At 33.4% G+C, this 15,348-nt stretch overlaps 1 protein-coding gene across 1 annotated transcript; it reads left to right on the forward strand.

The window, feature by feature from the left end:
- The first annotated feature begins 11,143 nt into the window (after positions 1–11,143).
- Positions 11,144–13,483, forward strand: LOC145051437 (homeobox-leucine zipper protein HAT5-like). Its single transcript, XM_078999438.1, has 3 exons — positions 11,144–11,433; positions 11,994–12,382; positions 12,827–13,483. The coding sequence occupies exons 1-3, from the start codon at positions 11,283–11,285 to the stop codon at positions 13,199–13,201; spliced, it is 915 nt and encodes a 304-aa protein (XP_078855564.1). The 5' UTR covers positions 11,144–11,282; the 3' UTR covers positions 13,202–13,483.
- The last annotated feature ends 1,865 nt before the right edge of the window (positions 13,484–15,348 follow it).

The raw sequence follows: 15,348 nt of genomic DNA on the forward strand, positions 1-15,348 counted from the left end.
TCCATCTAAAGCCACTGCGAAGTACATTGTTGTCAGATAGCTCCTAAGAAGGGGTAAATAACCCACATATATAAGCGGTATCATGCACCCAAGGAAGGTACGAATCTACATAAAAACGAACACATATTAGTGATAAGTAAAAAGTAATCGAGATACATTACCATGAATTATTATATAACTCAATAAAAGAAGTATGTTATACCATGCAACCTAAAGCCACAAAACAGAATTGAAAGCAGTTGGTATTAGTTTTCTTAATGGCTGTGAAGGTATTAGGATTTGTTCTTTGAAGGTTATGCAAGAAAATTGGTAGTTGAGAAAAGCTTCTTTCGCTGTAAGTACTCATTTTCAAAACCGATGAAAGTGCTCTACAATCATCACACAAATGCAATATCACACAAATGCAATTATAAATAGAAAATATTGTATCTCTACTGTTCAAAATTCATAGTTTAACTTTTTAAATTCATAGTCAAACCAGTTCATTTCATAGTCAAATTTCACTGACCGACATGACAATACTACAGAATGTACTTGTCTGTAGTTCATAGTTCAACTTTTTAAATTCATAGTCAAACCAATTCATTTCATAGTCAAATTTCACTGACCGACATGACAATACTACAGAATGTACTTGTCTGGATTTCGTAGTTCAACTTTTTGAATTCATAGTCAAACCAGTTCATTTCATAGTCAAAAAGAATTGTATGTAATATGATTTCTTCTATAAATGGGTGTCACTCACTATGAAAAATTTAACTGAGAAAGTAACTCCGATTTAAAAAAAAAAGAAGGCTAATGGCATACTGCAATTGCGGAGGAGAACGTATCGTTAGGATTTCGGGTACAACTAAAAACCCATGAAGATTGTTTTACGCTTGCCCATATTTGGTATCATGTTGTTAACGTCATTCAAATTTAAACCCTCGTGTTTACATGACAAAAATTTATATTCTTATTGTCAATGTTAAATTTAACAGGGACCAAAATGCGGGTTTATCAGTTGGGTTGATGAAGAGAAGGACCAATCATCTATGGTAATAGCTAAAGTAGCTAACTCTAATAAGCTCTTTCAATCAGAAAATAAGAAGTTAAAGATATCGTTGGTTTGTAGTTGGGTGTTGTTCTTGGCAGTTCTTGTTTACAAGTTGTAAGCTTTTTAATATTGTTTTTATGGTTTTAAAGTTGTTAGGTCAATAAATTGTTGTATTTGTACTTATGTTTAGAACAGTGTACTTGTAACGTTAAAACAAATGTTGTAGTCGTTCTTATGTTGTATGTATTGATAAGTTATTAGTAGGTCATTAATTTGTTGTAATTGTCGTAACGTTAAATTTTTTGCCATCCGTTGACGAAACTGTAAAAATAAACTAATAATCAAATCCAACATTAATTTAGATATACAATTATATAATCCAACTACATAGGACCAAGACTAGACCCCCAATAAATTTTTGCCATCCGTTGACGGAACTCTAAAGCTGCGTTCTTTGGGTCAATAAGAACACATATTGGTTGACCTGAAACGAATTGCTCCATAAACATACAAACAAAAACACCGCAATCTCCCAAATGACTACTTTGTTGGGGAACATTTTCTTCATAAATGAATTGCATATTCAATGGAATCCTTGGGATGTTCCTCTAGGCCCAATACTTAATCTTGTCCAAATAATTTGCCACCCGATGTTCAAATTTGGAAAAGATTCCTTCAGATTTGAATTTTTCATAAGCCCCTCTATCAAGACTGTCATAAATATGCACTTCCATTGACGCTAATCGTAGTTCCCAAATAGCCAATGATTAGGGGATGAATGAATTGGCAATAGGACCTGTATAAGGATCAGAAAATAAAATTATGTTTCTTTACATCACAATACAAAAACATAACAAAAATAACGATATTATTTTCAATATAAACAATTAAGTTTACCGTATCAACATCCCACCAAGCAACCATGAAGTTGGGGTACGTAGCAATACCAGCCATAAACGCCCTCCAGTCCTGCCTTTCTTCCAAAGCATGAGAAACAAAAAAATTTGGAGGCATTATTGTATATCGGTCGCCCTCAAACCGTCTCTCCATCAATAGTCGGTACCAAATGGTTATATGCTGCACACATGATACTTTTGTTATTGACTAAAAAACAATTAACTTTTAAAATAATAAATTAACAATTAATTTACCGATGACTCCAACCATCCGTCGTGTGTATGCCCAAACAATGAGCTCCAAAAATCTCTATCTAACACGAAATTAAACAAACGATGCTGGACATCATATGAATGAAATAAATAATTTTGGATGACAACCTCACCGCCTGCTACGTAAGGTTGGAGGCGCAACATGGAGAAGTTGTGAGCAACACCAAAAGCTGGAGGAGGAACGGGGCTTGTTGATTTGATATCAACCTTCTTTTTTGCTCTTCTTTTTTGCTTCGATGTCGTGTGCAGCTAAAAACAATATTCAAATGTTTAAATCTCTATCTTTCAGATAATTCACATAAACATAAAGTTATGAGTTTATAAATAAAACGAATACCTCGGTGTAAGGAGGGCACAAATATTGTGATGGTTTTCGAGTTCTCGGTTTATTGGGTGTAACTTCTTTGCCATCAACACCATACTCATCAAAATAATCTACAATTCCTGTAATTATTATTTCATCTTCATCCGGCACCTAATTTAATAAGTAATAATCTCTAATTAAAAAAATGTTTCAATATACTAAAAACAAAATATAAATTAATGTAAGTATAAGAACCTCTTTAACTTCATTATAATCATTTATGTCAAACACATCATCATCAAATTTGTTCCCCGCATTGTCATTCCTCTCCTCCGACTCCTACATTAAAAATAAAACTTTATACTTAATAACGAAAGACACATATTTAATAAGCAATAATATCTAATTAAATAAATGATTCAATCTACTAAAAACAAAATATAAATTAATGTAAGTATAAGAACCTCTTTAACTTCACTATAATCATTTACATCAAACACATCATCATCAAATTTGTTCTCGCATAGTCATTCCTCTCCTCCAACACCTACATTAAAAATAAAACTTTTTACTTAATAACGAAAGACACATTAAAAAGTAATTATTAAAATCGTAAAGGTAATATCTATAACAACCTTGTCGTCTTGAATATCACCAAAAACATTTTCAGTTGTATTGTTTTTATTCATCACTTCATCTTGCACAACCTATATTTTCAAATATAAAATATGAACACAGGTATTCATATATGTTAATAAAATTTAAAAAATAATGTAGCGTGTAACTAACATGTTCATCATATTTTCTTTGTGACACTATCGGATCATCAAAAGTAATGTCGTTCCAAAATTGTTCAGTATTCACTTCTTTAACAAAAACCTCTGTAGGTTGTCGGTTCATAAACACATGCTGCTCCAGTGCATGTAGCCGTTTCAACACCTCGTCTGGGTTGTGTTTCCCACTGCCCCTACCTCTACCATGAGATCGACCACTGGACGACATACTAGACGAAGATTCGTATTGTCTCCTAAAATGGTCCCGTACTGGGGATGGAACTGCTTTCCCTTCACCATATACATACTTTTGAAATGACATATAATAACAAGATGTCATCTCACCATCACTCGGTAACATGTTTTGTCTTGGTGGTTGCCCTTCCTAAAAAATCAAACATATTAAAAATGCACATAAAAGTATAATAATCAAGTTTATTAATAATAAACGAAAAATTTATAAACCTGTAGCTTTGAAAAAATCTTGTTCACGTCAACCCATTTCAATTTTTTTGTTCCACTCCATTGTTTCATCCGGGGCATGTCTTTATTTTTTCTCAATACTAATCCACATGCACGAACAGCCGGAATCATCTCATATATTCATATCTACAATTTTTTACAATTACAGTAATAAAAGTTAGAATTAAAATAAAAAACATAACAATAAAACAATTTAAATATAAGAAAATTTTTATACCCTTATTGGAACCGTAAATCCTAAGACGGAGTACTTTAAAGTTTGACGACGCTCAGAAAGTGATAAATAATTATCTATTTTGTTCCATGTATCCTCAAGGTCAACATAAGTAAAATCCCAAAGATAGCTACCCCAAGCGAAACTAACAAAACAAAAAAAAATTGGTTTTTATATAAATTATAACTTTAATAAAATAAAACTTTTAACGTAAACAAAATATACCTGTTCCAGAGATCCAAATTCTCAGCCAAAAAAACCAATCTTGTGGCACCCGATCATTAATTTCTTTTCCCAAAAAACCTTCACACAAAATGTATATCAAACATACTCTAACTGCATCAACGTCGTCAAGTTCTAGGAATGTTCGATTTAAAATTAAACGTTTCAGGTCGCCGATTTTCACCGAACTATTGGTATGGTTCGGAAATAGCCGCTCACGCAATAAACATCTTTTTTTACTAGTTAATAATTTTTCCGATGCTTTTTTCCCAATGTTTTTTGGATACTCCCTAAAATTGAAGTCGGTTATCAAACAAAACTCTTCCGGCCCATAAACCATTTTCGTATTGCGTACTCGAAAATATAATCGTTTTATTCCATCTGGAGATAAAACAGGGTCCGGCCGGATCTGATGAAGGAACATTTTATGGAACAACAGTGTGTCCCCTTGTAAACGAGGGACATCAATAAAATAACCAAATACAGTATCTCTGAAAATGGCACGCCTGACACCATCTAAAACTTCAAATACTTCCCATATATTACCGCCCGAGCCTTTTAAGTTCACAATTGCTTTCATATTGATAAAACTAAAGTCATGCTGAAAAAAAAACACAAAAACAAATTAGAAAACTAAAAAATATTTTGTTTTTAAAATATATGATTATGAACTGCAATAAGTACATAAACAATTAGTAATGCAAATACAAATTCTTAATTAATAATTTATATATTTACGATAAAAAACAATAACATACACATATATAAACAATTTTCCAAGTTATACAACAAATATATTTACGATAAAAAACAATATCATACATAATTATATAAACATTTTATTAAATAAATTTTCAACTTAAACGACAAATATATAAACAATTTTTATCTTTCTAATTATATAAACTAACATTTTATAACCATATAAACAAACAATTTTTCAAATAAAACGACAACTAAATTAACATTTTTGCAAGTTATACGACAAATATATACAAATTTTCAACTTATACGACAAATACAAACAATTTCTAACAATATATATACGACAAATTTTCAACTTATACAAATGTTATACTTATACGACAAATATATATACAAACGACTATTTTGCACATACTGTAATTTAACTATTTTTCACTTTATATAAATAAACAATTATACGATAAGAATATACAAGTTTTCAAGTTATACAACAACTAAACAAACAACAAAAATAACAAATTGTAAACATTATCTAACAATTTATTTAAATTTAAACCACCAGATGCACACTCTACACAGTCTCTACTTGTACATTCAAACAACCACTAACAAAATAGCATTTAAAGTTCAAGTATACTAAAGAAATATTAAAACTATCAAACACAACAAAATTACCCTTTCAAAAACTTTATAATTACTATTTTTTTACACTAAATAATACAATCAATGATAAAATAAAAAAAGTTTAAACATTAAAAGAGTTAAAATCTAACCATATTTGCGGGATTGTTGACATAATCCTCCATTTTCTTCAAAAACTAGCCAAAATCGCGAGAAAAGCCCAAAGATAGAGAAAGTTTTTGTGTAGAGAAGGGTGAAAAATGGAGAAAAAAAAACGTTTATATAGTGAAACATAGGGGATTTCGCAGATGGCATCATGATTTCGCAGATGGACCATTCCATCTGCGAATGTACAAGCAGCTAAAGCACAGCTGTGCTTTAGCTGCTTGTACATTCGCAGATGAAATGGTGATTTCGCAGATGGGGCATTTCCATCTGCGGAATTGTGGGCTATTTTTGTAATTTTGATTTTTTTTTTGGCTATTTTTGTAATGTAATTAGTGTAAATGACTATTTTTGTCATTTTCTCTATATATAATACCTTTAATCGGTTGAGATAAACTTGTATAAATAATTTGTGTCTGTTATATAAATTGAGAAAATAATATATAATATCTTTTAAAAATATAAAAATAAAGCAAAATTTTAAAATGCTTGTTATAAGTAAAAGGACAATTTAATATGTATGCTATATAAGCTTTATACAACAAATTAAAACCTAGATTATGATTATAAATATATATAGTTTGGTAGTGTTGGAGCCAAAACGAAATGTCATAGGTAACATACATAAATTTTCGGGGTAGCATACTAAAAAAATTGCACTATACAAAAAAATTTCTCATAAGAATTCCACTATGCTTGAAAATTTGAGGGGTATAACAGACTACCCCAGACACCTACATATATCATTCCCTGTAGTTTGGATGAGTTTATATACATTTAAAAAAAAAATACTATATTGACTTTAAAAAATACCGTTAAATTCATATTTCTTAACATAAACCATGTTGATATTACAATTTATCTATACATATTATACTTTCCTCTAACAAACTTTAATTCTCTTTTCATTTCTTTTAAGAACAGGAGTTGATATTGGAGTTGGCTAACACTTGCTTTAATTGTCCACTACAAAAAGAATCTATATAGAATCGTATATACCCATTTTAATATTAGAATATGTTTTGGTTGATACTCATAGTTAGTAGTTGAAAACTGAAATATGTATGTACGATGAGGATGAGCGTTTGGACTAGGGATGCTATTCGGTTTAGAACCAGACCAAATCACATCGGATCTGAATAAACCGAAAACGGAATAAGATTGATCGGAGAAACCGAAAATCGGACCAATTATGTAACAGCCCAGATTTCCAGGTATCTTTTATTCATATATTTTTGGTGTTTTGTGAGGGGACTCGGCGAGTTGGAGCTCAAACTCACCGAGTAGGATCGCGGTTCTGGACGCGGGTTCGCGCCTGGACTTGGCGAGTCCAAGGAATGGACTCGGCGAGTCCGCGTTGTTTAATGAAACCCTAATTTCTCGGTCCTAAGCCCTATTTAAAGGACCTTATGGCCCTTCATTGCGGCTACCTTGACCTTGAGAGCACCTAAAGAGCTGAGAGTTCTTGTGAGTGAGATAAGAGGACATTATTCACCAATTTTGTGTGTATTTGCAAGAAAGGAAGGGGAAAATCAAGCTAGGAGAGTTGGGGAGCTTGGATCTACTTCCATTTCGTCAGAGGAAGCTTCTTGAGGTATCTTTTAGAGCTTATTCCCATGTTTTTGTTGTTATGGTCAAATCTAGGGTTTCTTCATGCCTTGTTTGCCTTGTATTTGGAGTGTGAGAGGTCCCATGGGGATATGGTACCTAGATCTGGACCTTAGTAGGTCCAGAGAGTCCCAAATGCCATGCTTTATGTCCTTCCTTTTGGGTTGGAGACTAGGGTTGCCATCTTAGAGGTCATTTCTTCAAAAGGAGCCTTGTAGGTGTTGCATGGTAGTCAAGACTATGACTTTACGTGATGAATGAGCTTAGGAGGGCCAGATCTATGAGTTGATGGAGCGGATCTGACCTCAGAAGCGAGATTGAGTTGATGCATGACATGGACTCGCCGAGTCCGAAGAACAGACTCGGCGAGTAGCATGAAGATTGTCCTAAACCACTCAGCGAGTGGTCTTGCCGAGTTAAGGGTTGACTCAGTGAGTCAGGGAGAGTTAGAGAGGGTTGATAGGTGGACTGAGTCGAGCTGGAACTCGCCGAGTTGTTCTTGAGACTCGGCGAGTTGAGTCGTGGTGGCCCCGCGATTCATGCCAGGTGGGACTCGTCGAGTTGGGGGTGTACTCGACGTGTCAGGAGAGGATCCTAGAGAGTCAGTGAACACGTATAGACTCGCCGAGTCGCCCTAGTGCACTTGTCGAGTCCGGTCAAAGTTGACCGTTGACTGTTGACCAGAGTTGACCAGTGTTGACTTGATAAGGGTAGTCAACCTTAGTGGTAAAAGTTTTAATTAGAGGTATATGATGTTATAGGAGGATTATAGCTCGAAGGATCGAGCACGAGTGATTTCCAGGATTCGCGAGTTATCGAGATATACGAGGTGAGTCTCCTCACTATACTTTACCTTGAGTAGGTAATCAGAGTTATGTGACAGAGTATTTGTATGCTATATGTATGTTATGTGTTGTACTGCATCATTTCTATGTGATTTATGCTGTGCATGTTTATAGAGTTGGAATCGGAAGGTTCCCAGAGTTAGAACCAGTGGGTTCACAAAGTAGGGTCTACGGACCCACAGAGTTATAGCCTCGAGTGGCTAATATGTGTTATGTGTGGTATATTGGGGAACTCACTAAGCTTTGTGCTTACAATGTTAGTGTTGTTTGTTTCAGGTACTAGTGATGACCGTGGGAAGGCGCCGGCTTGATCTGTACACATGCATGAGATTTTTATGATATGTGATCTTGGGATTTTGTATGATATGGATTGGAGTTTTAAACTTGATGTTTTATGAAAATTAAATGAAAATGTTTTTATATTTTGCGAAAAATTATTTTGAAATTCACGGTGTTACAAATTAAACCAATACGGGTCCGGTTCGCTTCGGGTATTAATTAGTTTGGTTCGATTGATACCCAAATAAACCGAATAACATTTACAATATGATTAAGGATCAAATAAAACAAAAAAGAACCAAATAAAACCGAAAAGAGTCGGATAAAGTAAATGTTAGTTTAAAAAACAACTTTAATACCCTCTTTTTAGGAGCATGTATCTCATTGAATATACAATCAACAATGCATGTAAACTATGTAAACAATATTTTAAATTGTGCACTACAATCCAAAAAAAAAGTCGGTCAAATCGGATAAATAACGAAAACGTTAAGACAATTCAAATTTGGCCTAAAATCTTGCAAACATGCTCAAACAAAAAACTCAGCTTCAATATCCCCTGTTTAAGAGTTTGTATCTCATTGAATATATATAACCAAAAATAACATATAAACAGTTTTAAATTGTGAACTACAAATTGAAAAAAAATCAAGCAAATTAGAAATATAATGAAGACACTATGACAATTCAAAGTTGTCATAAATTTTGCAAACATGCTGAAAATAATTAAGAAAAAACAATGTATAGCTTATTCGGGTTCAGTTCCTTTAGAACCAATTAAGCAGTTATTCAGGTAACCCAAAACGAACTACTCAAGAACCGAATAAACCTAAAACACACCATGTAAGTTATGTAAATTTTATTTATATAGAAGTGTTTTTATAAAATCATGTAAATTTCAAAAATATAAAATTATATAAAATGATATCCAAATCAATGCTTAAAATGAAACATAAAAAGACTTAAAATGCTTTTAAAAGTTTTAAATAACTTTTGAATTACAAGTATTTTGTTTTAAAATAAAATTTTGAAATTTGTATCCCAAAATTTTATTATTTAACTAAATTTAAGAAATAATAATAACTAAAACCTTCTAAAAGTTATTCAGAAAATATGTCCTCCTTAATTTTTTTAGTGTCTACTAATCAATTTTAGCGTTACTATTTTTTGGAAAAATATATTATCATTTATTATTTGAAAATGTAATGTTAATATTTAAATCTAAAGATACAATTATATTTTCTCATTCTTTGTAGTTAATACATGAATAATCTATATCTTATGTGTTGATTTTAGTGTCATCTGATTTTATGTGATTGAAACTGTCATGTAAATTAAGGGGCTTATTGTTTATACTTTATATTATATGTTTGGTGAATACGAAGTACATGCATATATAAAATCGAATTATAAGCCGATACGACAGCCCCTTGTAGGGTCGTAGGGGCAGAGCCCCTGGCGGTGATCCCTAATCTAGTGGGTGATTATAGTAAGATTGTCAAATCTTGTTAGTTTTGGAAACCATTAATTATACCATTAATTTTGAGATTTGTCTAACTACTTTAGAATATTAAACCATAATTTGTTATGTATATATACGACTCATCTTTTGAGTCGTAGACAAAACATTTTCTTTAAATTTTTTTCTTTTTAAATGAACTCAGAATTCTCTGACAATTTGACTTGTGTTTTTGTGTCTAGATGTCATTTTGGATTATTTTACACTGAATGTCCTATAACCCAGGCATAAAGTGAAAATATCGGTTCGAAAAGTAAACATACACGATCCATAAGAAATCCGGTTATCCACTATCACGATACTCATATATCCCCCAACATTATGAGATTGTTTGCATGTTTAATCCTTCAATCGTCTGAAATCAACTTCATATGATAATCTTAAATTGATTTGAGCGAGAAATACATGATTTTAAAAATCGACTTCTGATACCAGAAAGGGTTACGGTGAAGATGGCAAGGCTTCCGGCCAAACCCGTCATCAAGTGGTTCTCAATCAAATCCATGTCGGTCAAACCCACCGTCTCAAACCATTTCATATTCTTTTCTAATAAGCTTTCGACACCGAATGAATAACCACATAAAAAATTAAAACAACAAAAACAACTATACAATAATTTTATAGTTATCCTCAATGATGTATTTGAACCACGAAAATCAATCATGATATTTTGTAAACCTTCTTATCATTGATGTTTGATGATTTACTCCTAACTTGATAATCCTATACTAACTTGATAATCCTATAGATGAGATATAAAACCGACATGGTTTACTTTAAAATTTTCATTTAATAATATTTAATACATTATAAGATCCGCAGGGTGGGGGAGTATGCTATAAAAAACGACATTCACTGCCCTTCCACACTCCCATAGTCTCATCCAACCAAAAGGAATCCCACCTCAGGCTCAACTGTTCTTCCCCTTCTTCCTCTATATTTTCAACTCCTTCCATTACCACAATCTCAATCTTTATACCATAGGAAAACGAATCCTCTTTCAAAATCTGCTTCCTTTCTCACTATTTTTTTTTATAATCTTTCTGTTCATCTTTCTATAATCGGTTTCTGGCTTCACGTCGGCGAGTTTTGGCTGTGATGGGTGTGAGCACCAGGTGTTCCCATACCTCCCATATCACCGAGATCATCATCACCAGCTTTTTCCGCCACAAGATTTAAACAAAACCCTTCTACAGAATTCGATAATATCAAGTTTTTTATTAACCCAAGATTAAAAGAAAATCGGACCTACTATCTGATTTTGAAATCCCACAAAAATTTATGGTTGATTGAGTGGTAATTCCTAAGTTCTAGTGGGTGTTCTTTTGGTGTTGAAGCCATGGCCGCTCGAAGCTATCTCTACGGTGGTGCTTCCGGTGGTGAAGCTGAAAGTGGTGGCTCTGTTCTGCTGACAAACAAAAGGGTTCATTGTTCTTCTTCTCTTAACCCTGTTGATTCCTTCTTCGCCTCCCGATCGTCTCCTTTCCAGGGTAAAGATAATTGTATCCATGTTGACTTTTTTTATATTCACTTCATTCATGTTGCCTACTTGCAGATCCAATTGTGTGTTGGAAAATATAATTGAAAAGGTGTTTGATTGTTTCATAATGATTTCTTGTGTCCCACTTCTCAAAGTTCTTATCTTCATGATATTTCCACGCCACAATTGAATTCCCTATTGATTAATCATTTCTATTTGACCTTTTCGTACAATTAATCTGTCTATAACCTGATCAGATGCTCTATGTACCCTGTTTTTCAGAAGATTAATGTTTGTTTGCTCTTCTATTGACAAAAATCGACAAAATTTTCGTGTCCCAAGATGAATTAAATGTGGTTTGACTTGCAAGAAGCAAAAATCTTGAATCTTGATGGTTGACTTTTGTGATGAATATTTAATTTGACCGTTAGCTTTGTCGATTTTTCCTGATCTTCATATAGAAAAAAAAATCATGATTTAGATAAATTGGATTTCTAGATTTGAAAGTATCCGACGATATAAAAATCTTGGAAGGTTTCTATCGATCATATTTTCGATGTTTCCCTTCAGGTTCTCGATCAATGGTTAGCTTTGAAGATAGAGGGAATGGATCCGGTGGGCAATTTTTTCAGTCATTTGATCATGAAGACAATGGAGATGATGAATACGATGAATACTTTCAGCAGCCTGAGAAGAAAAGACGGCTCACGGTTGACCAAGTACGGTTCTTGGAGAAAAGTTTTGAATTAGATAACAAACTGGAGCCAGACCGAAAGATTCAGCTAGCCAAAGAACTCGGTTTGCAGCCCAGGCAGGTTGCCATCTGGTTTCAAAACCGACGTGCACGTTGGAAGACTAAACAACTAGAGAAAGACTACGACGATTTGCAGGAAAGCTACAATAAACTCAAAGCCAACTATGAGAATCTTCTTAAAGAGAAGGAAAAACTAAAATCCAAGGTAATAAACCAAAACATCAATTACATAATTTTAGCCACTAAGCGTATGTAGTACAAATGGTTCTGCAGAAGTTTCAATTTCAACCTGGATTATCACGGCTGTGTTTAAGATTTATCTCACATGATATTCAGGGTTGCCGGTAGAAAAACACATTTTTTTTTTCTTCAGAAACACCATTTACATGATTTCTGAGTTCATGCAAAAATATTATTTTTCTAGCAACCCTGAGCTGGCCCACATTGTCGTATCGTAAAAACATGATCATGTGAGTGTAAATGAGATAGACAAATAGTTGGCAAAAGAATGCAATGCTCACAAAATCCACATTGGAATTGAAACTGTCATATTGATTCTTCAAGTATACCACCCCAAAACCGAACTAACCACTCAATTACATGATTTTGATCATTTTTATTCTAAACCCGAGTCGAATTTTGTTTATAGGTCGGTGAATTAAGTGATAAGCTGATGATTCAAGAGAAAGGAACCTCGGATGCATCGAGTACTAAAAGCCCGTGTGAGCCACAACTGTGTGAACTGGTACTTGAGGAAGATTTATCGAAGAACATGAACCCGACATGCGGGCCCGAAGGAGATTTAAACGTGGTGTTTGAAAGAGGCGATTCATCTTATGTATTTGAACAAGAACAAAGTGACGGGTCGTTGGATGAAGAAAATGATAACTTTGGGAAGATGTTTCTACCATCAATGGACGGTTACACATTGCCAAAGATCGAGAATGTGGACCCACATGCGGTGAACTCTTATTATCTTGGGCTTGGCGGAGATGATCAAGCATTTGGTTTTTGGTCTTACTGAATCAACTCAGTGGGGGCATAACTCGGTTGTTATTGAGGTTCCAGTAACTCTGGAAGGGAAATAATGGCCTGAATCCAGGAGGACTGGTGTTGGTTTGTTTTTGTCTGTTGTCTTCTGTATTTTTAAGGTTTGTGTTGTCTGGTTTTACCTTTTATAAATAAGTGCCAGATGTTTTTGCATTTTCATTGTAAGTAAATTGCTTCATACTAATATTATTTGTAAACAATGTTACTATAGTCAACTTTTTTGGAAAACGGTATACGAAGAATCTATATTTTCTTAGTGATTTGAGTTGCCTATCAGTGGGTAATCGATCAAAATGGATGATGAGTACCAGGATTCGTGAAGTAGCCTAAGGCTGGAATGTAGCTTCAACCCTAAGAGCATACAGTATGGGCAACGGGAAGTGGTACTATTGCTGATGTGACACCTCATAACCTGGTCATAACAAGATGAACATTATCCCCCTTCTTGTTAAGAGGGTGTTATGGTATATCTCGTTGTGACGAAGACAATATGCAACAGGAAGTTTAATTGGTTGTTGTCTTTATCAACCAATCAAATCTTTTTCTTTCTTTCTCTCTCTACCTCTTAACATGTTATAACATGGGAACACCATTTTCCCCTTGGTGTTATGGTTGAGGTGACATGAATTTGGTGTTATAATGTGACCCATACCAAATGTTCTAAACAGTCTCGGGTTGGGACTTGACTTTGTAGGAGAGTGGAAATGACTAAGAACTAACGCCAAAAGTATTAGGGTTTTGGGTACCTCCTTTATGTGCGACAATATATATATATATATATATATATATATATATATATATATATATATATATATATATATATACTAGTTGTGAGACCTATGTATTACATGATTTATTTAAAAAAAATTAAATATAAAATTCTAAACATTTGAGAAATTTGAATTTATAAGAAAAGGGGGAAAAATATTGAATTATAAAAGTTAAATTGTTTTTTATTCTCTTTGAAATTTAAACAAATAAATTAGATAAGAAAATGAAATTAATTAGGCTTTAATTTAGTAATTTTAAAATTAAAAGGAAAGTTTTTTAATGAAATTGATATGCATTTATTTTTATATTTAAATATTATGTAGAATTTAATAAAATAGAAAAATCATAAAATGGCATGTGGAATAAAATTAATTTAAATAACCACAAAATTACATGTGAAAAAAATGAATGAGAATGTGACATGTGAAAAAAAGATATTTATTTATTAGAATAGATAAGGCATGGAAGTTGGGACGGTAAGTACCTTGTATGTCAAGATTAGGACTCTTGACAACATATGTGTTGTAATAAAATAGGATAATGATCATTGGCTCATCGACTATACCCTTTACCATATTGGGATATGGAGTCGGCTTGCATGTGGCTGCCAAACATCCCTAACACCTTTTGTGTCCCTTTCACCCTTTGCACCTAATAGTCCTAAAATACCTGGAGGAAGTGGTAACTCATTAACCCCCCCCCCCCCCCCCCCCCTAAAGTCTACTGTAAATGACGTGTGTAGAAAATTTGGTATGAACTTAATTATTACCTAGAGAAAATTGTGGATACCTATAGCTATATTAATGTCACACATAGAGTGCAGTTCGTTCACGTAGATGGAGTTTGGCATGAAGCTCGCTGAAAGCTTATGTGCGAAAGGTATAATTTGTCTTAAGATGACGACCTCACCAATTACATGCTTATGTGTGTTGAGGAGGTTAACCCTGACTTTGAGCATTTTATTGTGAACTTGTCTAGGATAAACATATCGAACCTAGAAAAATTTAAGACTAAATGCCCCCATTGAGGCGATCTGTGAGGACAGGTCACCTATTTGTGACTTGTCTTGTTGCTAGCAATATGTAGAGTGATTTCTTGCATGGGTTTACCCTATAATAAAAAGTTTTACTTGTTTACTTTGTAAAGTTGTAGATTTAAATTCTTTCATGAAACTTGACATGATGGTGAAGGCCAGGTGAAAAATGTCACAAAGGCAAACAAGCATTGTGTATGTAGGTAATTCCTTATAAGTTCCAACTCCCTCATGTCATTAAGAGTGTTTCCTAGGTATTACATGAATATCCTAGGGAGATCTTGATGGATTTCTAGGTTATAAAACGACATATTTAC

The sequence above is a fragment of the Lactuca serriola genome, chromosome 1 (assembly GCF_051521515.1).
Source record: "Lactuca serriola cultivar US96UC23 chromosome 1, Lser_US96UC23_V15, whole genome shotgun sequence".
In the NCBI taxonomy this organism is placed as follows: domain Eukaryota; kingdom Viridiplantae; phylum Streptophyta; class Magnoliopsida; order Asterales; family Asteraceae; genus Lactuca; species Lactuca serriola.

What these genes read in the sequence shown, in the direction of transcription:
- LOC145051437 (XM_078999438.1), top strand. Translation starts at nt 11,283, where the DNA reads ATGGCCGCTCGAAGCTATCTCTACGGTGGTGCTTCCGGTGGTGAAGCT. An exon ending in CCGATCGTCTCCTTTCCAGG is followed by an intron (nt 11,434 to 11,993) that starts GTAAAGATAATT and finishes GTTTCCCTTCAG; the next exon opens with GTTCTCGATCAATGGTTAGC. An exon ending in AGGAAAAACTAAAATCCAAG is followed by an intron (nt 12,383 to 12,826) that starts GTAATAAACCAA and finishes TTTTGTTTATAG; the next exon opens with GTCGGTGAATTAAGTGATAA.